The sequence below is a fragment of the Galeopterus variegatus genome, unplaced genomic scaffold (genome assembly GCF_000696425.1).
Source record: "Galeopterus variegatus unplaced genomic scaffold, G_variegatus-3.0.2 Scaffold600, whole genome shotgun sequence".
In the NCBI taxonomy this organism is placed as follows: Eukaryota; Metazoa; Chordata; class Mammalia; order Dermoptera; family Cynocephalidae; genus Galeopterus; species Galeopterus variegatus.
In genome coordinates, this window is record NW_007726711.1 from 319679 (window position 1) to 346016 (window position 26338).

The following is a 26338-nucleotide window of genomic DNA, read 5'->3' on the forward strand; positions in this document are numbered from 1 at the left end:
ACTCTGAATAATAGAAAAGAAAAAAGATGATCGTGGAATTCAAGGGTTCATTCCTCAGAGGAAAAGTGTTGCTTATAAGAGAAATCATAATAGGATCTTTCTCTTAAAACAAAAAACAAAATTGTTTTTAGTTATTGTTGGTGGTAAGTCTTTTTTTTAAACATTTTTATTTGTTTATTTTTATTTTTTTTTTATTTATTTTTTTTTTTATTTTATTTTTTTGTCTTTTGTCCTTTTTTCCGTGTCCGGCAACGGATCGCAACCCTCAGTGTTGCCCCCGTACCGGACCGGGGACCGGCAACGGGATCGCAAGCCTCGGTGTTGCTCCCGCGCCTCGCTCAGCCAGTGAGCGGGAGCCGGTCTGTATGTGGGATCCGAACCCTCGGACGGGAGCGCCGCCGCGCTTCCCAAGCGGCGGACTTATCCAGTGCGCCACCGGGCCGGCCCAAAAAATTGCATTTCTTTTTTAGAACATATTGTAAATATTCCTATGCAAGCAGCACTGAAATAGTATTTATTTTCATCTACTCAAGGCTTCTTAAATCATAAACAATGTTTAGTGAAATGGCTCTTTCCCCATATTCCTCCCTGGTTTTATGGTTTTTCACATAACTAAATCCTTTTAGCCATCGATTTTTAAGATGTTTATGAAACATTATGCATATTGGCAGCAAAATCTACTCAGATTTGTGCCACCCATTGGATGTAAAGTGCTGTCGTATAATTATTATTTTTCAAGCAAAAATATTCAACTTTCAGCAGAGTGATCCCTTCCAAGTCTTCTCTTTACCTGCAATGCTTACAAGATACAGAATTAAACATGAGACTCATCTAGGACTACATCCGTCTCCCCCAGCTCAGTGGGAGTAAAAGTGAACTGGCTGGACAGCAGGGGGTTCTCCATGCCGTTTTCCTCGCTGATGTGAAGGACAGTGTCTCCATGCTGTAGGAGGCTGGATGTCTCCAAGCCTGTGAAGTCATCAGGATCTGAGAGTTGAGTAGAGAGGAGGCTGTGTGCGGCAGCACCTTGTGCTTCTGTGTCCTCCTCCTTTTCTCCTTCAGCGGAGACAGGCTCACTCTATGATCAAAAGGATCATAACATCATGGAAAGGTAGTATGGGGACCAGAGAAGAATATCACAAAATATTGTCTGGATGTAATGTGACAAAGAATCAGAAAGCCAGTCCCAGTTCCAGCCTTGCTGTAGGTAAGATCTTACACAGGCCCTTTCTGCTTTCTAAACCTTAGTTTTCTAACCTGTAACATGAGCATAACTTTTTGTCCTGCTGCTCTTGTAGACTGTGAGAATCAAATGAGATAATAATGGTTAAGTGTTGAAATACTTTTTAACTGCTAAAGACTAGGCAAATGTATACAGTAATATTGCCCCTTGGTTTTCTTTAAATACCACATGAGAAGAATGTGGAACCTATAGAAATTTATTTACAAAAATCAAAAGAAAAAAAATATTAAAACAAGAAAAATATTAAGAAGAAAATTATCAAAACAATGAAGAAAAAGATAAAAACAAAAAGCTCCTCTCAGGACACAGAAGACTCTATAGTTAAAGGGGTCATCTAAATTGGTAACTGGTTTTTTTCATTAAACTATCTTTCAACTATGTATTATATACCTTTCTTCAATGATTATTTTAGCTACAAAATATTTTCTCTTAGGTTTTTCATAACTGAGATTACCAAGACCTCCCTTGGTCCTTCTTAAGTAGATATATTCTTGGCTGTATACTTTATGTAGATTTTCTTTTTCAAGATGGCAGGACCAGTGTCTGTTAGGATAACAAGGCAGACCCAGACTTCATTATCTGGAATAAATTTGCATGTACAAGTGGTTCCTAGAAATAAATATGCAGGGAGCAAGCCCTGCCTACTTCTCTAGTGCCCTCACCTGCTTGGGAGACAGGCTGTGGAGATCTGCTACAACTATGGCAGGGGAGGATGTGAGCACTGGTTCGTCCATTCCCTCTGGTTTCCTAGATGGGGCTGGGCTGCAGCCCTGTGGTTGGCCTGTGGCAGGAAATGTGTCTACTGGGGCAGCTGCTGGCTCTGGCTGAGCTTCAGTGAAGGTCACAGATCGTTTCTGGTCTGCTGTAGGTCAAAGATGAGGCAGTAAAAGGGGGTGACAATTGGGGGAATCAGACTGTCAGCGATTAATAACTGGCTTTAATGTATTTCCTGGCTTTTCTTAATAAAGACATTGCTGGTTTATTGATAAATGAGAGCATGCTTGACCATTTTGTACATGTTTTGATTTCATCTTCTTCCAAAGAGTAGAACTTGGGTAGAAAAATCATTTTTACATAAATAGCCTAAAACATGATTTGCATAGAGCATTAGGTGAAGATGATCATCCTTCATAACAACTGCCAATAGGACTTTAAAGTCCCTATTAGTCATGATACTTTTATCTTTAGTAAGATATGTAACAAATCTATTTTCTGGGTTGATTAAAGAAAACACATTTTCTATGGTTAAATTTTAAAGTATTAGCAGACTCTTCCATTTTCCTAGGTTCACAGGAGTAGGAACAGGGGTTGGGGAAGGTGAGAAGAAAAAAAGTCACTGAAATGTTCTGAGAAACTTCTTCCCTTAACCTAGCAACTCCCCAAAGGTGCTTATCTGCATCAACTCAGATTCTGCAGGCCTTCCCAGCTGAGCGGCATGGTATCATATCAATGGTATAGTCAGAAGGGACACAGGAGGCCTCACCAGATGGCTTTGTTTTAGGTTGAATGCTCCTGCGAGTGGTTGACAGCCGAGCCCCATGGCGGTTTTTGGATTCAGTCTGAGTCTTCTGACGTGATAGAAGAGGACGTCTTAGCTAAAGAGAATAGGCAGAATAAAACTGGCAAGAAGGTCTGACCGCCTGGGGGAAAAAACGCTGTGCTCAGAGGATATGTTTCTGTGGACTCTTATGGTTGTTCCTTACATTTATAGTGAATAAACTTTTTTCTACATATTTAACTGCAGGCACACATCACTTAACGAGAAATGTGTCATTGGGCATTTTGTTGTTTTGTATATCATAAAATGTACTTATACAAACCCAAATGGTATAACCTACTACACACTTAGGCTATCTGGTATACCTTATGGCTCTTACGTAACTCGTTGCACTATGGTGTTATGATGGCTATGACCTCACAGGGCAGTAGGAACTTTTTAGCTCCATTATAATCTTATGGGACCACTGTCTTATATGCGGTTCATCATTGTCAAAACATCCACGACTATATAAGTATTTTCTAGCATCCCCTTTAACCAGTTTATCTCCCAATTGTTACTCCTTTATATATCCTAAGAACATGAATTAACATAATTTAAAATTGTAAATTTGAGAATTTCAGTGATTTTAGGATGCAAAACTAGTAACTATTGCTCAGTGATCAACCTTTGCTCATTTAAAAGTTTTAGTTGAACATAAGCCAACTTTCAAAGGGGAGGTTTATTTTAAAAAAACCTCAGATGCTGACAAAGTGTCTGGTACCCGTGTCAGTGCTGGGAAGCTCCCACCGAGGCAACAGTGCAAAACCGCATTTAGATTTTGTAAAGATGATCTTTACTTCAATTTCAGTTTTAAATTAAATCATTAATCTTGAAATGAGGAAGAAAGGACTTTATCTTTGCCTCTATGCAGAAACAGTCCTTCAATTAACTGTATAATAAATCTTCTGTCAGTAAGTTTGGCTGGGAGAGAAGGTTTCTGGATAGGGAACAAATAGAATTATAGGCCCATTTACTTTACTAAGTAATCAGCTTTGCCAAGAAGTTTCAAATCTAAATAGAAACTCAAAACTCTCAGCTTGCTAAGCAACTTACCATGTTTTAAAGTTGCTCTGTATTGTTTATTTCAGGTAGGGAGAAGGCAAAATATAATCTTAATATACATAGATATTAAAAATTGAGTAGAGGTTCTATTTCACAGGATGATTCTCCTAGCCTCTCAGGCAGGGGCTGCTTACCTGTCTCAGGCCCCTCTTCCTCCCCAGTGGCTGTTGAATGAGGAGGTTCTGTTGGCCAGGCTCACTCTGTACACTTGCCACCCTGTCAAGCATCAACAGTGTTAGTGCACCCTGGAGAGAGCACGGAAGAAAATTCTCTGGTGGGTATTTGGCAAAACCACTAGTGTCACTTCAAAGATTCCATTATCTTTGAAGGATGGTTGGGAAAGAATCCCTGGGATGGGGGGTTTTAAAGGTTTGGGAGTGAGGACAAGGCCTTGTAGCCCCAAACTGCCAAAATTGAGATTCTGTTTTCAATCACTGATGTATCTATTTTTCAGCAAAACATTGATTCGATCACACCCCTGGTTTGGAAGCCACCAAAAGGTTTAAGATGTCATATTCTAATCTCAATTTTTTTTTTTCCAAGGAGAAGGGAAAAGGTGGTGACAAACAAACACAAACAACTCTATCACATGGATGGGAACAACTTTTTTAAAGTTTCAGTTTAAATGAAAGTAAGATGGACAAATATCAAACACATCAGACACAGAATCCATTTGGGTGAAGGGGCACATTCAACATATGTTTGCAGCCTGATGTCTCCGTGACTACTGAGTAAATGAATAGTCACGTGGGTAGATAATTAAATGTTTTTTAAAAATGGTTTTAGATTTAAAAGGCTGGCAAAGTAATTAAGCTATTATTATAACTCAGGAGCTTTAATATTGAGTAACTGCACTCGAACATATTGTGCAGTTTATAGAAGCAACAATCTGCTCCCCCCAAATTTACTGTGTATGTGTGTCTTTTATATGCAAAGATGAGTACTGGCAGTGGTTGCTATTTTAGTGTTGGGTTAAGCTGAAAATACTGACATGGGCCCATGGTCTTTTTCCATTCTACATGCATGTATAATAGGTATTTATAATGGGATTGTGGGTGGAAAAAAGAAATATACTGTGCCCCAGAGAACATTGTAAGCTGCAGATGATGCCAATGTGATTATGTGGTTAATGGGTAATTACTTCTGCTTTGGCTTTGCAAAAGGAGAGTCATCTATAGATAAGTTTTTAGAGTAAAATTTTCCACAGAGAAATCCAGAGTCAGCAACTGTCTAGAAAAAAGAAAGACTATATACATTCATTTCCTTTTTTTTTTTTTTTTTAAATAGGCTACCTAAATACCAAGTTGCAGCTGTAGGGAGAGAAATTGGTGGCTAGTTGGGCAATCAGATGTTTCCCCTGTTGTACTAATAACTGGTTAATCATCATATAGCTGACACAGTCACACCTGTCATTTTTTTAAAGTCTTAAATTTCCACTAGAAGAAAATCAATGATTCACAAATGGGGTTTGTCAAAGTTTTTATGTAATGGGGATGTAATTACACCATTTGGGGTATATAATAAAAAATTCCCTAGAGAGTACAAAAGACAGGTGTTTTTAAACTTTCTTATTCTCCTGAATATGAAGTTCAAAAGATCAGTGTACATTATCCTCATACATATATGACCTTTCTATGAAGATGGAAAATAACCCCAAAGGAACAATGCAGTAAATTCTGATGAGCAATCCAGACTATGTTGCTGGCACCTTTGAAATGACATCTCCTTATTAATCATACATTTTAACACGTGTCCGTTAAATTGAAAAGAGTATTCAATTGAATTGACCATATGCACAAAAGTAGAAACAAGTTTCTCCCAATACCAAGCAAAGCTTTCATTAGAATGGATTCTTCATTGACATCTAAATGTTACCTCAGTTCCCTTGGCCGTAAAGGGAGGTTAATACTTACCAACTACCTCCCATTAAGGTAGAGAAAAGAAGTTAGTTGATGTAAAGTGGTTTGAATATGAAAAGTGATGAATATAGCATGCTTTATTATTTTACATTTCATGTTTGTAATGAGTTTATTGCTTCTAGAACACTAAGAGGAAGTAGGAAATAAAATGTTATGAAAATAATTGGGTAGAGAAAATGAAATCGAGGCAGTCCACTTGTCTCATTTTTATTCAGTAATCTGAGATTGTGAGAAAAAATGGTGCAAGAAAAGAAAAGAAATACAAGTTACTCAGGGAGTATTAAATATCAAAACATAATGGTAATTTCACGATGATTATTCCAAGGGAGAATCATAAGCATCAAAATTTTCTCTATGGATAGAGAGGCTTATATCTAAGAAATGCACCAAGTTTATAGCTTTAGTATTTAGATGTTCTCTGTAAATGGTATGGCATCTCATTGTAGAATGCACACATCAAAGAAAAACTATAGAGCATGTCCTTGGAAATATATCCCAGCCGATAAATTATATTCTCCCTAAAAATGTGAAACTAACATGTTTATATTTGGAACATTAAAGGCTGGCTTAACTGTGTACAGTTAGGACACAGTTTATTAATAATAAATAGCTGGAAAAGTTAGCAATGGAAGTAATTTATGCAGAACACGTTTCTTTTTCTGGGGTCTATATCAAATCAGAGTTGCATATAAAAAGTAGTTTCAATTTAGCTTCTCTCTATCTCATGTAATATATCAGTCATCTGAAGAATCTGTGATGTGTGACTTTAAGATATGCAATACTAAAATGAATCAGGAGAAGACCAGATGTTTGCACTATATTATACGCCATTTTCTATTTCAATTCTTTTTTACACAACCCTATCATAATCCTGACCTACCACAACTGCAATAATCAAAATTATTTTCCCCTTTAGGGAAACACTATGTTTTACTTGATGATCTCAAGTTTTAAAATATTAAACTGCAATAGGCCATTGGATCCTTTTGAATAACTAAAATATTTCATGTATCATGGTCATGAAAAATAACTCTGAAAAGTTGAGACTATGTCAAGATATGTCAGAGTAGTGAGACAAGTTCTAAAACCTCTGTTCTATACAGAAAACTAGTTTCCTGAAAGTTTTAAACATAGGAATGAGAAATAGCTGATTTCCACTGTTTTGGCTAATAGAGTAAAACAATAAAAATCAAATCAAGTAAAACTTTCTAAATTGAAGCTAATATCTTACAACATATTTAGAAATAAATTATCTCTTGGATTTTTGAGCTGCCAAAAAATACCACTATGGTAAACTGTATAATGGTCTAGGTTTTAGAGAATTAAATGCAGTTGGGGCTCATTAGAACTGATGTGACTCAAACTGTCTACAAAAACAAAAACGCCTCATTTGAAATGCAAGAAAGTAATTTACAAGCTAGAGAAATTTAGACAATGTTAGGAAGATAATTCTGACACAAAGTACCTCTTTTCCCCTTTCAGCATGATGGCCTGGATTGTAGTGAATAAATATGTATATATCTGCTAATGTAATATACACCCAGTAGTATTTCTTAAAATAAAGGATGGGCGAACAAGGGGCCATTCAGTAATGAAATAAGAATTCATATCACTCATCTCAAATTACAAAAAAAGATTACAGATTGAAGTATACTTCATAAATAAAACTTTTTAGAAGCACTGGGTGAAATCAGCATGCAGAAAAGTGAATTGGTATTTTTATTGTTTTTATCTGTGTCTTTGGTTTCCATTTTAATATAGTTAGAAAAATCTAGATGTGGAACACAAGACACGCAGCATAGTCATTTACTCTAAGTGATCGACTTGTGATGGGAATGCATAACACCTGCACCGAAGGAGCCATGAGACATTTGTATAGAACAGAGAAATACACAGTAAACTAAATCCTACTTTCTACTTTCCCAATAAAAGATTATGTTTGAAATTTACTTAGCCTGCAAACAACATGCAAGAAAATAGATTTTATGTGCCACAGAATTAAGAGATTAGAAGCTGGAATCAGATTGAAAAGGGGGAATAATCTGGATCTTAGATATCCTGTAGGAACTGATTTAGCAATGGCAAAGTACATATCTGTGTATCACAGCACACATTTTCTTAGCCATTAATTCTCAGTTTCATAAAAAGGTTGGTTTATTTTTCCTTTTAGTTTGAGAGTACTTGCCAAGTTTTTATACTTTGAAAATGTGGGTGATCATGAGATGGATTCCACTAAATAGGATACTTTTATTTCATCTCACCTAGGCTCTATAGACATGTTCAAACTTGAGCCTCGCTCCTATTTTTCACTATGATTAAAATTACCCTTATAGAATCAAATAGCATTGTAATCTTTTTTTTAAATTAGAGTTCACTGTCAATTCCTGTCTTTTAAAATGTTCTAACATGTCTGAACAAAATCTAACTCTCTAGTATAAACATCCCATCTTAACTGCTTTACAACTTCTCTTTCTCTCTATTCTTCTGGAGAGAAAATATATCGTGCGCGCGTGTGTGTGTGTGTGTGTGTGTATTCAAAGAAATTTTCAATAGGTATGCAAAATTTTTATTGGTTTTCACCTATTCATCAGGTTATCTTGGTCTCTTCCTCATTTAGCTCACTCAGTCCAACTTCTTGCCCCTTTGGTCTAAACAAGTACTCTTTCAAAAGCAAAATCCAATAAATGTGTTGAAAATGTTATGGATCAGGGGTGGGAGATGCATTTTCCCCTTATACATGCTTCCTGATATTCTCTAAGTTCTTGGGACCAGATTTTCCTTAGGACTACTTTGGGTATATTTTGGGTCCTGAGTGCTGGAGTGTGTGCTTAAATGTACTTGACATGGTTGATGCCTTACTGCTCTAGGATTTTAAGAATCTGAAGCACAAAGAAGTCTCATGCCAAAATAAGAAAGCCTGGAAACCAAATATAAAAAGTATATATCCTATTTTGTGAACCCACCTCCTAGTAAATGCCAAACGCTCCTCTCCTCCAAAGAGAACTTGGTGACACAATGGAATTCAAGAGATACACACTTGCAGCATGTGGCAAAGGTGGATGTGCTACTGGCTGGTGGCATGCCTCCGCGTTAATAGAACTATTTCAGAATCCAAAGTGAGTACCTCAATTTCCCATTTCTGGATCATGGCAACTAGGTGACTGACACCCAGAACTAAAACAAAGTTACAGGAACAACAGATCAACAACAGTTGATCTAAGACAGTCATCAAAGTACTGACATGACTGACTAATTCAGTTGTAGATAAAATCTATAGCTTTGGCTCTGAACCAGTCTGACCTAGCAAGAACTTTGGGTTTATTCCCATTTACACCGGACCCAGGGCAGACTGAATTGGTTTAGTTCAAATAAATCATTTGAACCTTGAGCCAGCCAGAGTGGGCCAAATCCTTTGGAGAATTCAAAAATAAACTCAAACTCCTGCCTTATCTTGCCACTCCTGGACGAGTACTTACTCATCAAGAGTAGAATTTGGCCTAATTGGAAAAGCCCCAGCACAAAGGCAGCCAAGTGGAAGTCTGATTTAATACCTTCTACTTTCATTAGGCCACTGGAATTATCTTCTAATCAAGGCTTTCCTATTTCACATGTAATCTTAAGCATTAAACAAATGCATTCTATGAAAGCAATAGTCATCCTGCTAGACTTGGTTCAGATTTCTTCAAACACTGTGAACAATTAAGGGAACCCTCTTAAAGATTGTTTTGTTTCTAAACTTCTTCCTTGTCCCCAAAGCTCCTGCTAATGGAATTAAGTCTGCATTCTGCAGCACTTCCACATTTACCACCAATAAGAGACTGATCTGTCAAGGCAAGGGCTCGCAAACACAAATGAATGTCATGACTTATGGGTCCAGTTAAAAAAAAAAAAAGATATGTCCCATGATGTGATTTTTCAATCACAAAAGAAAATGTGAAATCTGAACAAGATGCAAAGAAAATGAAAAAAAAAAAAAAAAACCAACCAAAAGACAACCTTTGACAGGAACAGCCTCTCAACATTTCCTCATCTTTGTGATAAAGCAATAAACGCGGATGTATGTTGTACTCACTATATAATGCAAACCTGAAAGGGAATGTTTTTCTCTTGAGATGGAACAAAGACAGTCCAAGGATGAACAAGAAGCATTACCCCTAATGAGGACTGGTTGAGAGGTGTGAATCAACAGCACAAGATTAGGAATGTTTGACGTGGTTTATCTGAGCGTTAAAGGTGCAGTCCCCTTTTCTGAAGCTTTAAACCAATAGCCAAGACATTATATTGTTTGTACCATAGGATTGCTCTTACTTACCAAGAAATGTGTGTATCTAATATTTCATGGCAAGTTTTGGAGTCGACTTTGTGCTAGAACGACATTCTTTCCATAAATGTTTGAACAAGCTTCTACAATAGCCTGCCAAATAGCATGCATCAAAGAGAAGGACTTACATAAATTGTACCAACATTACTACTCTTCTTATAGCATTATTGTTTTCTTATCATCTGTGGTATTAGCTAAAAGACCTGTCTCAATTTAATAAGGGGATTCTTGATGATGGGGAGTTGTATTAAAATGCCTATGAAAAACAATTCTCAATGAATTTCAGTGTGGGGGGAACGATTAGAGGGGATAAATTTAACATTTGGCCTATCAAACTTTTTAGATATCCATGGGACAAGTCCCATAGAGAATTCCACGTTTTTGTCTTTGTTTTTCTGTAACCTTTTTAGGCCATTTGTGATTAAGCTGAAAATGAAGGAGGGTTTGCTACACCTTTGACTTCCAGGCTCGTGTGTTCATGAACAACAAAGGGCAAGGTATGGAAATAGGTATCAAGACGGGGCGAGAGGAGACAGGGAGACAGAGGAGACAGGGAACAGCTAGTTTCCCAGCACAGACACCAATAGACAGGTAGCATTGACACTGTACCTAGAGAGGCTGCCCTCAGCGGCCAGGCCCTGGGAGTCATCGAGGACATTAGGTTCACTGCAGGAGGGGTAGGGAGATGAAGCATTTAGGGAAAGAAAATAAAAAAAAAAAAAAAAAAAAAAAGAAAGAAAAAGAAAAAAGGCATGCAATATTCTGCTTCCAAGAACCAAAAATAAATAAATAAATTTAACAGAACAAGGAAGGAAAAGGAGACAGTCAACCATTTCACCTTGTGCTGGGTTTGTCAAGACATAGGACTTGAGGCAATGGGGGAGGAAGGACTTTGGATGCATACGACTCTCAAAGAGGTCTATTTATTGTTCAAGAGTTAAAATTAGCTCTAAATGGACCCATGAGCTCCGAAATGCATTGCAGAATGAGGCTGTAGAAGATGAAACTGTCATTTCTTCAGTGACCATTTGGCTAGGTGGTTATAATTTTTAACCTGTTTTATATATGCGGTGTTTCATTGACCAAGACCCTTTCTTCTCTCTCGCAAATTCTGACATTATCACACAGAAATCACTTACCATGAACTGCCACAACCACTCTTGGAACTGATGCCATTGCAAACAGCAAAGAAAGAACCCAACTTCCCCTGCTAATTTTGCAATGAAAATGCAAGTAAACAAATGGAAGAAAGATATCTTGGAAAATTCACGTGGAACTTGCCTTTACATCCTTACTCTCCGTTCGCTAGTGACTGAATTGTAAATGCCAAAAGAAGAAACCTGTCAGGTTGGTGATGGAATAATAAAATGCTTTTATCGATTTATTTGGATGTAGCTGAACTGAGATTTGTGAGCAGAAACTGTGTTATACTTTATCTGTCTTTACTTCAGTGCCTAGCATTGAGCTAAACGCCCATGAGGCACTCAATAAATACTTGTTAAATTGGATGGAATTAAATCATTTAAAAAACTGGAGTGCCTGCCTCCAAAGAATCAAGGTTTACCTAATTGTACACTGTAAAAATAGCCTGTTTTAAAGAAGAGGTTCACTTTTGCTAATGTACAGAGACAATATTCCCTTCACTATTCTTCCCAAATCTGACTCAATACAAAAGGGTTTACCCCTCTCTCCATATATTTTTAAATTCATAGTATTTTTACAGTAGAAAAAATTTTATCCATGGAAACAAATTAATCCCTTAATGGATATGTAGAAAGGGAATTGATGGCCTGGTTATTCTAGGTAAATACCAAACAAGCAAACAAAAATGCCATTTAAAATTCCTACAGTTCTGTAAATCTAAATAAAACTTTTAAATAAATTACTATTTTTCTCTCATTCTTGATAGAACCTTGCATATTGCTAGTAATTAAAAATAAATTCATCCTGGCCTACAGAAGACATTAAAAAATATAATATATATGTATATATGTATATATAAATAAATTCATAGTTATGCTTATGTGACTTTACATTTTTTTATTTGGACCTGTTATTGTTTGGCTCCTATTTTGTTCACACATTTCATTTATGAGACTTTCTTTTCAAAGAAAAAATTACCAAATGGTAGGTAAAACAATCTTTTACAATGATAGGAACTTTAATATCTTATTAATCTTTGTAATAATTAAGTGATACTTATATAAAATATTGCTTTCTTAAAAAGCATGCAATTTACTTGTTCACCTTTTATGATTTTCCCCTATTCTTTGATATTTTCCAAACCTAGGTTTTATTTCACAAATTTTATTTCATCTCTGTAATTCTTGAGCCATTTGCAAAAGGATTTAGGTACAGGATAATTACTTCTGCATATAAACTGGTTTTGTCTGATCATTACAAAGTGCCCTGACTTTTATTATTTTCCATGTGTGAATTCTACCACAATGAATTTATAGGTATTTAAAATAAGTAAGAAACTAACTAAAATCACACAAGGAATTAAAAGATTTCAATTCTGGAAATGAAAATATCATTGGTTCTTAGATAATGTTTTGACTCATGTCAGATCATTTTCTGTATTATAATTTTATTGTATATATATCTTCGAAGTTATTTTACTTATACTCTTAAAAGGCAGAGAACACATGAAAATGTTTAAAAGGGTTTAGTCATAGGATCATAGAACTGTAGATAGAGAAGTTACTTTAAACATCATTTTAGCCAAGCTCCTCATTGCACAGAGAGCTGTTGGGCTATTGTTAAATGTGGGTTTTTGTTAAAACTGTGGGCTATTGTTAAATGACCTGCCCAAGATCCCATATAGTGGCATAGGTCCTTTTCTGCTTGGTTAGGCATCACTGCCTCTGACTGAACACTGATGACATGTCAGAAGCCTAAACATTACCAGATATATCAAGGTGGTCCTATACTCTTGCCAAGTTCTCATTATTAGTTTAGCTGATGATAAATCTGAAATACAAGAATGTCATTTGACAACCAAAAAGAAGACTATGTAAGGAGAGACAATGCTTGGATCAGAAACCAGGATCCCTCCTACTAGCCTGGCTTAGAAAACTATGTGAATTTTTGCCTGCAGGAACCTAGTTGAAAAGTCCTTTGTTGAATGGTCTATCTATAGACATTACTGCTGCTCGCTTCTCTTTCAATCTTTGTAGAATAACAGGAATGCATTTTCAGAATCTACCTTTGCCCCCAAATGCAGAGTGTAAGATAGCTGTGGCTCTTTACCTCTGGCTGGGTAACATGCCCACCTCAGCCTGAGGTGCAGACATGCTGGAGACGTGACTGGAGAACCGCCTCCTTCCAATGGCACTCAGGAGGTAAGCTTCTTGCTCACTTACCACACTGGGCATGCTAACAGAGTCATCTGAAAGGGGCAAAGGAATAGAGTGTTATAAAAACTTTGAAAATCATCAGAAAACCCCAACCCAAGTTGTACTTGGGTTCCATCCTTGGCTTGAGTACAACCTTAGGGCTGTCTCAAAAGCTAAATTATCACTGGTGCCTTTGCACAGATAAACTAAGTAAGACCTTTGGAGTAATGATAATTCCTTACGTCCACATATCTCCCACCCTCCTGGACTAGAAAAGCCTTTGTGAAATAAATGTAAATGTCTTGTCCATTTTTACAAGTAGATTATTTGTGAAAGTCAATAGGCAACTGCAAATTAAAAAGATTTTCAAAACACTAGAATATAGATTTTTTTAAAGATCCCAGGAATAGTTCAGTAAGGGACTTTGTTACTAAATGAGTCAAGTACATTTTCTTGACATTCAAAAACTGCATTCAGTATGTTTAATGATTTCTAGACTGCTGAGAGAAAGATTTCAGGAAAAATATTTGAAAAACTAGAAAATTTAGAAATAAATTGACATTCAAAAACTGCATTCAGTATGTTTAATGATTTCTAGACTGCTGAGAGAAAGATTTTCAAATTTTTTCAGGAAAAATATTTGAAAAACTAGAAAATTTAGAAATAAGTGCTTATTTTTACCTACATTTCAAAATTTATGTGATCTTGTTTTCTCCATTGAAGCAGAAATTAATGTACTCAAATCCATATGAAAGTTAAACTTAGCATGGTATTTGTGACAATGGACCTCATTCTAAAAAAGCTAATGTTTGCTGCTGAACACTATAAACATGCTTCGATAAACATATTGGGTTTTGGTGAAAGTATGCTGCCATATAAGATCATCTGATGTCATTTATTTAAAATACCTTAAGTGATCATATTTCTAATTGAACTTATTCTAAATTAAAAAGGTGAATATGAAAAGTGCTAGATATTTTAATTTGATATATAATAACTGACTTGAAATTGATTCTTATTATAGAATAATATTTCCTTTTTAGATGTATTCACAGAGAAGGGAATGAGCAAATGTTCCTTAAAAATATGAAAAACATGGTAGGATAGATTGAGCTATTTTACAAAAGCCTTTTCTACAGATCCCTTTGATTTTTTTCCCCCTTATTTGAACTCATATATCACTTAACACTCCCCCAACATTCATTTGGTGATTAATCATGTGCTGTCTTCCATTAACCCTTTTGTTAAGTGTTCTTTATCGGAAATGCCTATCATTTCCTCTGCAAGACAATGTCTAAGATCTTAGAGGGCAGAGAACATATCTTTCTCATACTTCCTTGTTCCTTGTCTTATACCTGATAGGTCTTAAAACAGGTTTGATGATTGAATGGGAAAATAGTTTAATTCAAAGCAGTCAACAATCTGGCTTTCAAGTCCTTCCCCATATAAATTAATACACGCCCACATCACAACCACACTGCAACATTTGTTTGCAACCCTGCTTTCATTGGGATGGTTGTGATGTATGAGAACAGAGAAATTAGCAAAATATTGCATGTCTCCCCATCCCCCCTACCCCCCACCAGTATATGAGTGTTGGCTCTTGGCCAATTATATTCCTGTTTATGTCTTCTCTAATTTTCTTCCCTAGCTCCTTCCTACTGGTTAGGTCATCTACTTATTCATAAGGTTACTTGCAAAATATATTTACCTCTACAAAAGATAGATTGTATAATTTCTCATCATTAAAAAAAAATTGCTGGGAGATACTACTTCAAGCATTAAAGAAAAATGGATTTTACTTTAAGTTCTGAACTGTTACCAGGACTTAACAGATATTTAAACCATTGATCCTTGTCTTTCATTTTGTTTTCTTGGTTAAGATTTTTCAAGATTTACCTAATTACAACCTCAGGTGTATTTCCATGGGCAGTCACCAGGGTGATTTAGACACAAGTATGTCTGCAGGTCGGGTACAGGAAAATATGATTCTCTCTTCATCTGACTAAATATAAATTAAAACTAAATCTGGAAATATTACTGTTAAATTTTTTTTTTTTTCCTTTTTTGTCTTTTTTCGTGTCTGGCAATGGAATCGCAACCCTCGGTGTCGCGCCCGCACCTCGCTCAGCCAGTGAGCGGGAACCGGTCTGTATGTGGGATCCGAACCCTCGGCGGGAGCGCCGCCGCGCTCCCAAGCAGTGCGCCACCGGGCCGGCCCCTGTTAAATGTTTTGACAAAGCTTTTGTTTCTTTTCCTTTCTTACACACCCAACTGTAGTGAGACATTTAAATACTTTCATTTATCTTAGTTAATTAAAATTCTAATCTCAACTCCCTTTCCTCTATTTAATTTAGTTCAGAGTGGGGTTTTTTTGTTGTTGTTTGGTATGGAGAGGCTCTGAGTGGAGATCTAGATTTTGTTCTCATTCTTGAGGCTCTGACAGCACAACTTTGCTATAAATGTTACATCAGTGAGTCTTAAAACATAAGTGGAACATAATCAATGCATTAAAAATGCCTTAAACGGCAGTGGCATTTAATGAAATCTTTCACCCTGCTTTTTAAAACCTCCTGGTAAGCATACATATGAAGTATTTCTTCAGTGGATTTTCCTTCATTTCATTAACACCAAATCTTTGGCACATGCATTAGAAAGTCCTGGGCTGACCTAGTCACTGGGGATTCATTTAACTCAAATTTGAGTTGTATCCCCACAAGACAGCCTGCTGGTTTACATACGGCTGTTGTAGCCAACCAGTCTCTTCCAAGTCATGAAAAGTCCCACTCTTCCTTGCCCAGTGGGGTCCTGTAAGTGCTGAGCAACTCTTTAAGCAAGATGGCCAGGAGAAATGGGAATAAACCCTTTCCTTAGTTACTTATCTACAGTTTAAATGAGAGTTAATGGAAAAGGTCGAATATGTAAGCTCAAAGAAAATTTAGGGGTCACTAAATATTTACTTTTTGCCTATATTTTTTCCAAACTGACCAAGAATATCAAGGAATTTACAAAAGAGTAGGCATTAGTAATCATGGAATCAGTCACAATTCCACCTTGAATCCTTTTTGCAAAAATGCTTACAGGATCAGAACTGGAAAAGGTCAGGAGGGTAGAAATCCTTCCCTCACTCATACGGTCAAGCTGTGTCTCCCACCCAGATTCTTCAGGATGACCTACTTTCCTCATCCTCCTCATCAGTCCGACTCAGGGTGTCCTGTGAAGCCTGCTGGGATTGCTCACTGTCCTGCTCCCAGACAGTGCCCGTGCCTGTGTTAGAGCGGGACATGGTGGCCAGGCTCAGGCGGTAAGCAGAGGTGGAGGTGCCCACGGTACTGATGGATGTCTTCCCTTGGTAGGCTAGGGGAATTGAGAGACCAAAAGAAGTGCATGGTGAGGATCTTGAAAGAAAACCAATGTTTGCTTCAAAGTCCGCCCTGACCACTTGGCATTTTTTTAGGAAAGATCCAGTTAAACAAAGTGTCCCAGACAAATGATCTTTAGGACAAAGTAGCAAATCAAAGCAGGGATGTTCTTTTTTTAAAAAAAGTGAATCAATGTTGGTCACTGACGTACTTAAACAGTAATTGAATAGTTTTCTTGTGAAAGCATAACATCTCTAACAATGTAAAATGCTTTGACTTTGCTTCCTCTCTTATTGCTTTTCTATTTCATTTTCCAAGGTTGGTAGGATGTTAGTTAATTCTGACCTGAATTGTATGCTCCAACTTGCTAGTTTTCACTGAAAAATATATCTTACCTGACACAAGCATATGAAAGTAATAAATAAATTCTGATATCAGCCCCACAATCAAAATCAGAAGGGTTCTCAGTCTTCATTTCTGGAAATTACAACCTTTATAATAATACTCCTCAGTTCTACACAAGATTATTTTATCATAAAGCATAATATTTGAATGGCAATGTGTAGATTTCACCAAGATTGTACTTGTCAAAATTTTGGTCTTAGATTGTCTACAAACAACAATAAAAGCTTTAGAAAGGACATATTATATACTACGTATGGGTAATGACTGCCCTCTAATGGCAGATAATGATTTATTTTCCTTTCTCAGTAGTCTGTTAAAATGGTAAAAAGTAAACAATGCACTCCCAAAGAAAATCTTTTGAATATGTAAAAAAAAAAATGATAATAATAATAACTTCTAGCCCAACAACTCTAATTCAACTCTCCGCATTCTAATTTGTGAAAAGTTAAAGTCTTTATAATCAATCACTCAGATGTGGTTTAAAATCCCCTGGTTGTTATCACTTCCTACGTTTCACTTATTTAACTGCCACTGAGTCTGTTTTCTCATTTTTTAAGTGCTCTTTCAATTATGCACCCTGCAGGTATTTGTGTGGATTGAAGGAAACATCTATGAAATAATCTATCATATAATAGATTCTCAATATATATGAGTCTCCTCTTTTCAGAAAGGGAATGTAGAATTGAAACAAACTTTTATCCCCAATTAAACATTCAAGAGAGAGCTTAACTGATAAAATAAAGATTAAAAAATATGTAGAAAAGGAATAAAATTAAACCCCTATGTACCCCTTTGATTTCTGTTTTGTTGTTGACAATGGTCATGTGGTTAAATCTACCAGTGTCCCCAAATGGCTAATTCATATGTGGTTCCAAAAAGAATGGTGACCTGGGAAGAGGGATTCTTTGTAGGTTTTGAGTTCCATTGCTCAAACAAATTCAAAACACCCCATGCTTACTTACCTGATCCACTGTGAACCGCCTCTTTTAGAATTTTTAGTTCACTGTTGAACTCAGCAATGAGTGAGCTCTTACACAGTGGGCGTGGTATGAAGCGCCGCTCCAGCTGGTCAGCAATATGTTGCCGGGCAGAAAGCTCTTCATGATTCTCTGCAGGTTGGGCCAGGAGCTGAAAGCAAGTATAGCATTCTCAGGGCCTCTATTTTACCATCTATAAAATGGGCTAATTATGGTACCTACTTCATATTCGTGAGGAGAAAATAAGGTAATGAATGCAAAGTTCTTAGACCAGTACTTTATACAGGAAGTGCTTAATAAATACATTGTTTGAATCACTGGCTTAAGAAATCAGGGCATGAAAAGAACAAAAGATTAGATGAGTTCTGAGGGGGTTGGAGGAAAAACATGCTTTAATATTCTGTCTTTTTCTTATGTTTAAAATCAAATCTCTGACATGCCTCTGAAGATAAGAGAACATTCTTCAGACCATTTCACTGGGCCAATCTTTTTTTGGGGTGAGGAGGATGATGAACGGGGAGTGGACAACATTTTATAGACTCTAATAAAGTTCTTCCTGTGAAGGTTCTTCTAATATGAAATTTTATCCTCTGTGATACATTTGGGCTGTTTTCTCATCAAGCCAATGTTAACACATCCTGCCAACTGGCTACAGCAGGTCCCATCAGCACTTCGCCATAATCATGCCTTAATGGAGAGCAGCACATTCACAGGGACCTGTCACTCGCAGGAGAAGAAGCACACACCGCACCTTGCACTGGATGAAAGGGCGCAAGAGCACGAAGATGGGGATTCGGGTCCGCACGATGAAGTCGAGGAAGTCCCACAGGGCCAGGCCCCCCACCTTCCGCAGAGCCATCTCCTTCACCTGCAGGCTCAGCCAGTACCACTGGCTTCCCAGCTGCCTCTCAAAGCAGACGAGAATCACCTTCAGCGCTTCACACCAGGAAAAGACAAAAGTGAGCCCGTATGTTTGTGTTTCGGAGGAACCCTACCCACATCTACAGCCATTTATGCATCGGGAAATTTTCCAAAATTCTAAACTCTCTTCATGTTTCCAAAAGCTTAACGTGCACTCCTGAGCAAGAGTGTTCTGGACTTCAAGACAAAACCTTGTATGGTAAACATGTTTTGATCCTGATTAGGAGAACACAAATGTATTTCTTAAGTGCACTGAACTACTATTTGGGAAAAAATAGAACAATGTGGTCCACAGAATTTAAAGGGAAATGTTTTATATACATGATGTGTGTGACTAATGTTTTACTTTCCAAAAGTTTTGTCATAGTGGCTTTTTGGGAATACCGGCATATCACTCACATCCTCGGCTACAACATGGATGTTTTAAAATCTTTTTTTTTTTATCTTTTGAGCATAGAAATAAATGTTTGTATTGAACCATGCAGAGGTGCACAAAGTTAAAAAAAAATTAAGAATTAAGTTCTTACCCTTCTCCATTCCCTTCCTGACCCTAACTTAAACTGCTCCCCAGAGTTAACCAGTAAATGTGTTTCAGTATATTTTTCCATATATGAAAACACCTCTCTCTCTCTCCCCGCCGCCAATTCCCCTCCCTGTCTCTCATAATTCACATCATGTCGATTACTAAACCCTGTTGGATTTCTTTTACAATACCTCTTTCTTCCCAGATTCTGGCAGCCCCTTCACGATCTACATCTACTTATTTTTTTCGGGAAGCAGATTTACCAAGCAGTGTGTCAGGACAAACCAAGGTATCATAAAGATGTTGAAGACTACAATGGGAGCTTCCTCTGCCAGCTCAGCTCTCACCACAGGGCCTGCCATTGGGCAATAATCAAGCAAACCTAGGCCTTCTTGATCATGTCTTAAAGCCCATCTATCTCATTATCTAAAAACTTTGCGTGACAAACATGTTTTGATTCTGATTAGGAAAACACAGATATCTTACTTGAGTGCATTGAACTGCTAAATGCACACAAAGATCCAACTCCTTAAAACCCTCAAGAGTCACATACACTTTTACGATCTTTAGGACATTTCCAGGGAGATCTATGCTCTCTAACAGAGAGAGATGCTGTAAGATTCTTCCTTATCCATATCCTTCCTAAAATATCACTTTTCACAGTAGTTGTTTATCTCAATTACTGTCTTTCACCTCAACAAACAAATGGACAAAAAGCAACATTCCTCTTTCCCTACCCCGATTCTGATGACATTTGTACTGTTATGTGCTTGTCAGCTGACTCTGGGTCTCTGCCATTCTCCCACCCACCCTCACCTCCATCAGCCCAGCACACAACAGTACATAACAAGGGGCTTAAGACCAGAGTCTCTGGAGCCAGATGGCTTGAATTTGAAACCTGGCTCTGTCACTTATTAAGTGGGTGCCCTTAGGGAAGTTGTTCTACCTTTCTGGCTTCGGCCTTTTCACTCCTAAAATGAGAATAACATTAACATCTTAGAGTTGTTGTGAGAATGTGAGGATTTGATATGATGATAATGTAAAGCACAGAAAACACTGCTTGGTGCATAGTAAGTGCTCCAAATAAATGTAAAAATAAATTTAAAATAGAGGCTCAGTAGCCTGGCCAAGTATGTAAAGTGAAAAAAACCTTCAAAAAAGGCAGAAAGTGGAGCTGGCCAGTTAGCTCAGTTGGTTAGAGCACAGTGTTGTAACACCAAGGTCCTTGCACTGGCTAGCTGCTAGAGAAAAAAAGGCAGAAAGTGGAAAGCACTGAAAATATACACTCATCAAGTGTTTTCCCATATCCTCGTCTTACATGGTGAGTCCCTGTCCTCCATCATCCTCTGTGTAATCCCAAACCTTATGCAGGACTCTATGCCAGAGTCTGGATTTTACATGAACCCTACTTTTCCATGCCCTGGACAACTGAGCCCTCATGTGCGTAGGTCCTATGCAGTGAATTTCTTGTTTCTTTTCCTTCTCTCTCATTCTCATTGTTAATCGCATCATTTTCAAATATATCCCTTTATAATGCAGTCCAAACACCCCCCACACTCCAAACTCCTGTTTTCGTCAGTGTGGTTACATCCATCTTATACTCTCAACCAGGATCTGCTGTGGTGATTAAAAGATGTCAGGCAAGAGGTTCTCAACTTTCTCCTTTTGACATTCCCTGCTGCCGGCCTTCCTGTTCTTAGTGTTAAGGTGAGAATGGTCTTTCCCCCCGGCCCTGTTTATTCAGTGCCAAAGAGTGGCCTTCCACTGTTCCATGGGTCAGGACCAAGTCAAAGTCAAGGAGAGGGTAATGGGAAAGTAGGAGCTGAAGGGGGAGGGAATTGGCAAGCCTATCGGAGGAGAATAAGTGGACTGGCCTCCCTAGAGTGACGATCACAATGGAGATTTAAAGATGGCATTGCAAGGGAAGAAAAATAGTTAGTAGGGGCATAATATACTGCAAGGCCACCATGTCTTCCTGCACAGAATGTGGACTGCTCAACTTTAGGGGCTCCATTCACACAGACCAATGAGCCCCATGAATTGTGCAGTGCAGTGTTCCTATACTAGACTGAGTCTAGATCTGATAACAGCTACCAAATCTCACTAGTGATCTTGTACTTAATCTGCAAGGAGGAATCCTTATTGCAGATGCCTTCCTTACATGCCCAGACACTCTTATAAAAACAACCACGTAACTTAGGCACTACAGATAAGAAAGCACTTTGTTTTTTGGCATATGTTTACTCAAGGAAATCAGACTCTTTTGCAAAGGTAATGTTTCCTGTTCAAGTGATGTCTTTAAATACTTTCTGGATTGAGGCTCCCTAAATACTTTCTGAGTAAAGATGGAACTTAACTATGTACATTCATATACAAATATATGTACACATACAATACATATGCATATACATGCACACATACATACACATACACATACATACATATACATACACATACACACACACACACACACACAGAAAGTACCCACCCAAGTATGCTGCTTGGCTGGTGGACTCGGCCAGCCCTTCCTTGCGTAAGTCTTTCCCTGCATCCCCAGGGGTGGAGCAGTGGGCAGGGGAGCTCTCCAACATGAAGTTCTTGCTCCTGGACGTACTGATGATCCGTGGTGGCAGGAGCACATTAATGACCGTCTGCAGCAGCAGCTGCACCTCAGGCTGCTCCAGCCACGGGCTATCTGAGGGGCAGAGTTTGGAAGAGGGAAGCAGAAAGAAAACAGTCATAAGGCAGACTTTCCACATTAGACACAGAAATATTCAGCTCTCTTTCCAATTCCAAACTAGAACACCCTAGAAATTTGGGTGTTACCGGCCAAGTACAGCTTCTCTCATGGACAGAAACAGCATTCCTGCCACCAGAATTGGTACCCAAAGGCTTGTGTTCTTAGCCAAATCTCTCGCTTACCATTTCAATCTCCTTTCTTTTCACAAATACTCATAATGTACTGTTCTTACATTTGAGATAAACTTTTCCTAAAAGAAAAATCCCCCTAAGAAAGAAGAGTAATGAAAATATATTGGAATTTAATGACAGTGGCAGGATTTCTGCTAAACCCAGTGGCAGTAGGTTACAAAGTCCATTCACCTGTCAATTCTCATCATACAGTACTTAAACTAATACCATTTTCTTTTTTTTTAAATGAAACATTGAGATGATGTTCTGATATTTGCTGTACTGAATGATTTTAAATAGAATGTATCTTCTAAGAAGTAGAGTAGAGAAACTTTCGTCCCACGTGGGCTAAACCGAAAGGAATAAAAACTCTTATTTCCTAAGGTAACCCTGTTTAACTCATTCAGATTGACTTCAGTGATGGCCTTCATGGGAAAAGGAAAAAGAAATAACAGGCTGACATTTAAGAAAATGTAACAACAATGATAAATTTCTTTTAGTTAAATTAATCAGACCTTTGCTTCCAGATCCTACTGTGAGCACAAATGGGATGAGGAGATTTAAAAGCATCCCTTCCCTTCGCTCTTGATTGGTGAAAGGGGAGATCACATGGCTTAAAGGAAAATCTTCTTTTAAAGCCTGTGCAGCAATAATAGAAAAAAAGATTAATTGACCACCACACCCATTTAGCATGTTTGATTTTACACAGCACGACGGAGACGGTGACTCCCTGCTGGCTGCTCCTGTAAACTATGAGTTCAATTGTCGTCTGCGCAGCATACAAGATTCACTCAAAACTGATGCTTTACCATTTGCTTGACATAACTGAGAGCTATATACCTAAAAAGACAGTAACATCTTGAATATTAAATGAAAAATTATAATACTTATGGTCAGGTTACAAAAACAACCTCATTTCCCCATTAATTCTCTCCATGCGTCCACCAATTAATATTTTAGAGACAAAAGAAAGAAAATGAGAACTTGCCACTTGCTCCATTTGGGAGTTATTTAAAAGTCTTCCGACCCCTAAGGCCTTATCCAGGCCATGAAAAAATAAACAACATAAAAAGAAATAAATGATTTTTGTATACAGGTTATTAAAATGTGTTTCTTTAGGGATGTCATTGTTTGCCGTTTGCATAGTGGCCACAGCTCTTACCTAGTCTCTTTTCTATCATCGACCCATTCGCTGGATGATGGGCCATCAAGCTTGATTGTCAGATAATGGATACATGAGTTATCCATTTGTGTCAATTGTGTACTTTTTATTGATCACAGAGCTTTCTGATGATTCACTGCTCTCTAAAATTGCATGACACACAGAAATAGTCGGGGGAATTGGATTCTGCACTTTTTGACTTTGAATGATTATTTTAATTTTAAGAAATAAAGTTGGAGAATTTTTTTAAAAAGCACCCACAATATTCAATCCACAATCACTAAAGAAAATTAAGGTATTCAAAGTCCAGTAATAACATTTGGAAGAATTTCATATTACAATTCTTTCTGAAAATAATTTAAAACCAGACTGTGAATATTTCCTCCTCTTTTAATTAACAATTGTGAGCTGATTATCTGTGAACCATTATTTTGCACACATTTTAAATGACTGAAGGTACTTGCACACATGTAAAATGACTGAAGTAGTTCCTTAGGTTGTGGCAGGACTAAATGACTCTGCTATTTTTGAGATCTCAAGAAGAATTACAGAAGTACAACTTAGGGCCAAGCTCAGGGTTGAAGCTCCAAACCCATTAAAGTTTGGAGATGTTTACACTTTCGTTTCACAGATTTTGCCCAGCCTTTGCAGAAAAAAAGAGAACACCATGATGTGGTGCCTCCACCAGCAACTTAGTGAGCGTGACAAACAGGTAAGGCAGTCACACCTGTATCTGCAATGCTACAAGCCGGACAACAGCTGTGCTGAAGGGCAGAGGTGGTGAGAGATAAGGGCTGAGATGAAGAAGGGGTAATCCATCAGCAACACTGGAAGGTCCTACCACTCCCATCACCTGAAATACAAACAGAGCACATGACCAGCCTTGACTATTGCCATTTCATGCAACCGTAGTAAGGAAGTCTCATTCAATTATAATGATATTAATAATAATGATAATGATAAATTGAAGGTTGGGCATGTTACTTTCAGTCTTTTCTTATTGACTTCTTTTGAAGGCATGTAATGTCTGGAGTCAGATCAAACATTAAACTAGATTCAGTCAAGGTTTTGTAGAATGTTGTTTGTAGCTAACTATGTAAATAATGAGATGAACCAAAAAGCTGTTCTAATCAGGAGATTGGACACTAATTTGTGGATTCAAAGGAATGGAGTCAACATTCTTTGATGGAGCAAATACTAACAATGATGATGGCAAGAGCTCTACTTGCACTAGGCATTCCAGCTACAGGTTTATTGCTCAACTAATTAAGCAGCAGATCCTACTCAATGAAATGCTCTAACACATGATTTCCATACATTGTACAAAACCTTGTCAGGACCAGACTCTAGATATTACATAAATGATTTTTAAAAGTTTTTTCTTCGTCCCATAAATCCTAGACTGGCTGACTCATAGTGTCATTTTGCAGTCAAAAAGAAAAAAAAGTCTTCTTTTCCTTTTAAGCTCCCCCACCCCAGACTACCTCAACTTCTAGCCAATTGTGCAGTTTCCACCACCCCACTCTCCAACTGGCAGCCCTCAACTCTCAGCGCAACTTGAAGAGGTGAATTATCAATGTGGTGCATGGGAAGCAGCACATCGAGATCCCACCTGTGTAGGGATGGGCCCCTTGATCTCCCCACACACCACCTTGAAATGTACCTCACTCATTTCAGTGTCACCTGAGCCATCTGTTTTCATGGGTAGGTAGGGGCACAAAGTGGTTGACCTGTAAATCTTCAATTCAGAGAAGTCAATAGCAGAGTTAAATTTTGCAAAGTTCCATAAGATTGCCACTTGGCTACTCACCAGATTGACACAGACATTGATCAGTGACCTAAGGTGAGGCAGGAAGGATATGATTGGCTGCCTCTGAAGTGTCAAACAAACCCCTTCAATCAAATTGCTGGCAGGCTCCCACTCAACCTGTCGCCTGGAATACAATATAGGAGCCATTAGCGGCTTGGCTCCCTTCTGGAGACAGTCTGAAACAAGTGAATGAGACAGTGATTCTGACACCATCTAAGACAGGATGTGTGTCTGAGACGACAAAGTGCTTCACACGGGATGAAGTTTACCCATGTTGTTCCAAAAGTACAGAGCACATGGGAGGGGAAGAAGATACTGAAACGCAGCAGAGGCACTACTCCCCCGCCTGACTAATGAGACAAAATCTATTGAAGAAAAAACAGAGATGATGAATGGGTTGCATTTTAGTTCCCTGGTTTTAGCTTTGAGAGAGGGTCCTAGGACTACTATTTTAGGAAACCCACCATGAGGATAATTACTCCCAACAGAACTAATCTAACCCAGACTCCATTTCTCAAATCTGTTTATCAGACTACACTGGATCCCATCAGCTTTTATATCAGACTACTACTAATTCGATTTATATGGCTTTACTCCTGCCAAAAAGATCACATTAGAAGAAAATAGCCTATTTAAAAACCATTCTTGGGCCGGCCCGGTGGCGCACTCAGTAGAGTGCGGCACTTGGGAGCGCGGCGGCGCTCCCACCAGGGTTCGGATCCCATATAGAGACCGGTCCGCTCACTGGTTGAGCACGGTGCGGGCGCGACACCGAGGGTTGCGATCCCATTACCGGTCACGAAAAAAGACAAAAAGGAAAAAAAAACCCAAAAAACAAAAAAAAA

The 26338-nt window shown here is 37.9% G+C and overlaps 1 protein-coding gene across 1 annotated transcript in view; it reads right to left on the minus strand.

The window, feature by feature from the left end:
* Positions 1 to 452: 452 nt before the first annotated feature.
* Positions 453 to 26338, minus strand: part of UNC80 (unc-80 homolog (C. elegans)) — a 214063-nt gene continuing 188177 nt past the window's right edge. Inside the window, exons 52-64 of the mRNA XM_008570410.1 lie at positions 25494 to 25617; positions 24411 to 24536; positions 23037 to 23160; positions 22100 to 22306; positions 18919 to 19103; positions 18153 to 18318; positions 16601 to 16780; positions 13338 to 13476; positions 10695 to 10751; positions 3980 to 4061; positions 2727 to 2838; positions 1906 to 2105; positions 453 to 1078 (exon numbers count right to left, since the gene is read on the minus strand). Of these exons, the coding sequence (XP_008568632.1) occupies positions 815 to 1078; positions 1906 to 2105; positions 2727 to 2838; positions 3980 to 4061; positions 10695 to 10751; positions 13338 to 13476; positions 16601 to 16780; positions 18153 to 18318; positions 18919 to 19103; positions 22100 to 22306; positions 23037 to 23160; positions 24411 to 24536; positions 25494 to 25617 (1966 nt within the window). The 3' untranslated portion in view covers positions 453 to 814. The remainder of the gene's footprint in view (positions 1079 to 1905; positions 2106 to 2726; positions 2839 to 3979; positions 4062 to 10694; positions 10752 to 13337; positions 13477 to 16600; positions 16781 to 18152; positions 18319 to 18918; positions 19104 to 22099; positions 22307 to 23036; positions 23161 to 24410; positions 24537 to 25493; positions 25618 to 26338) is intronic.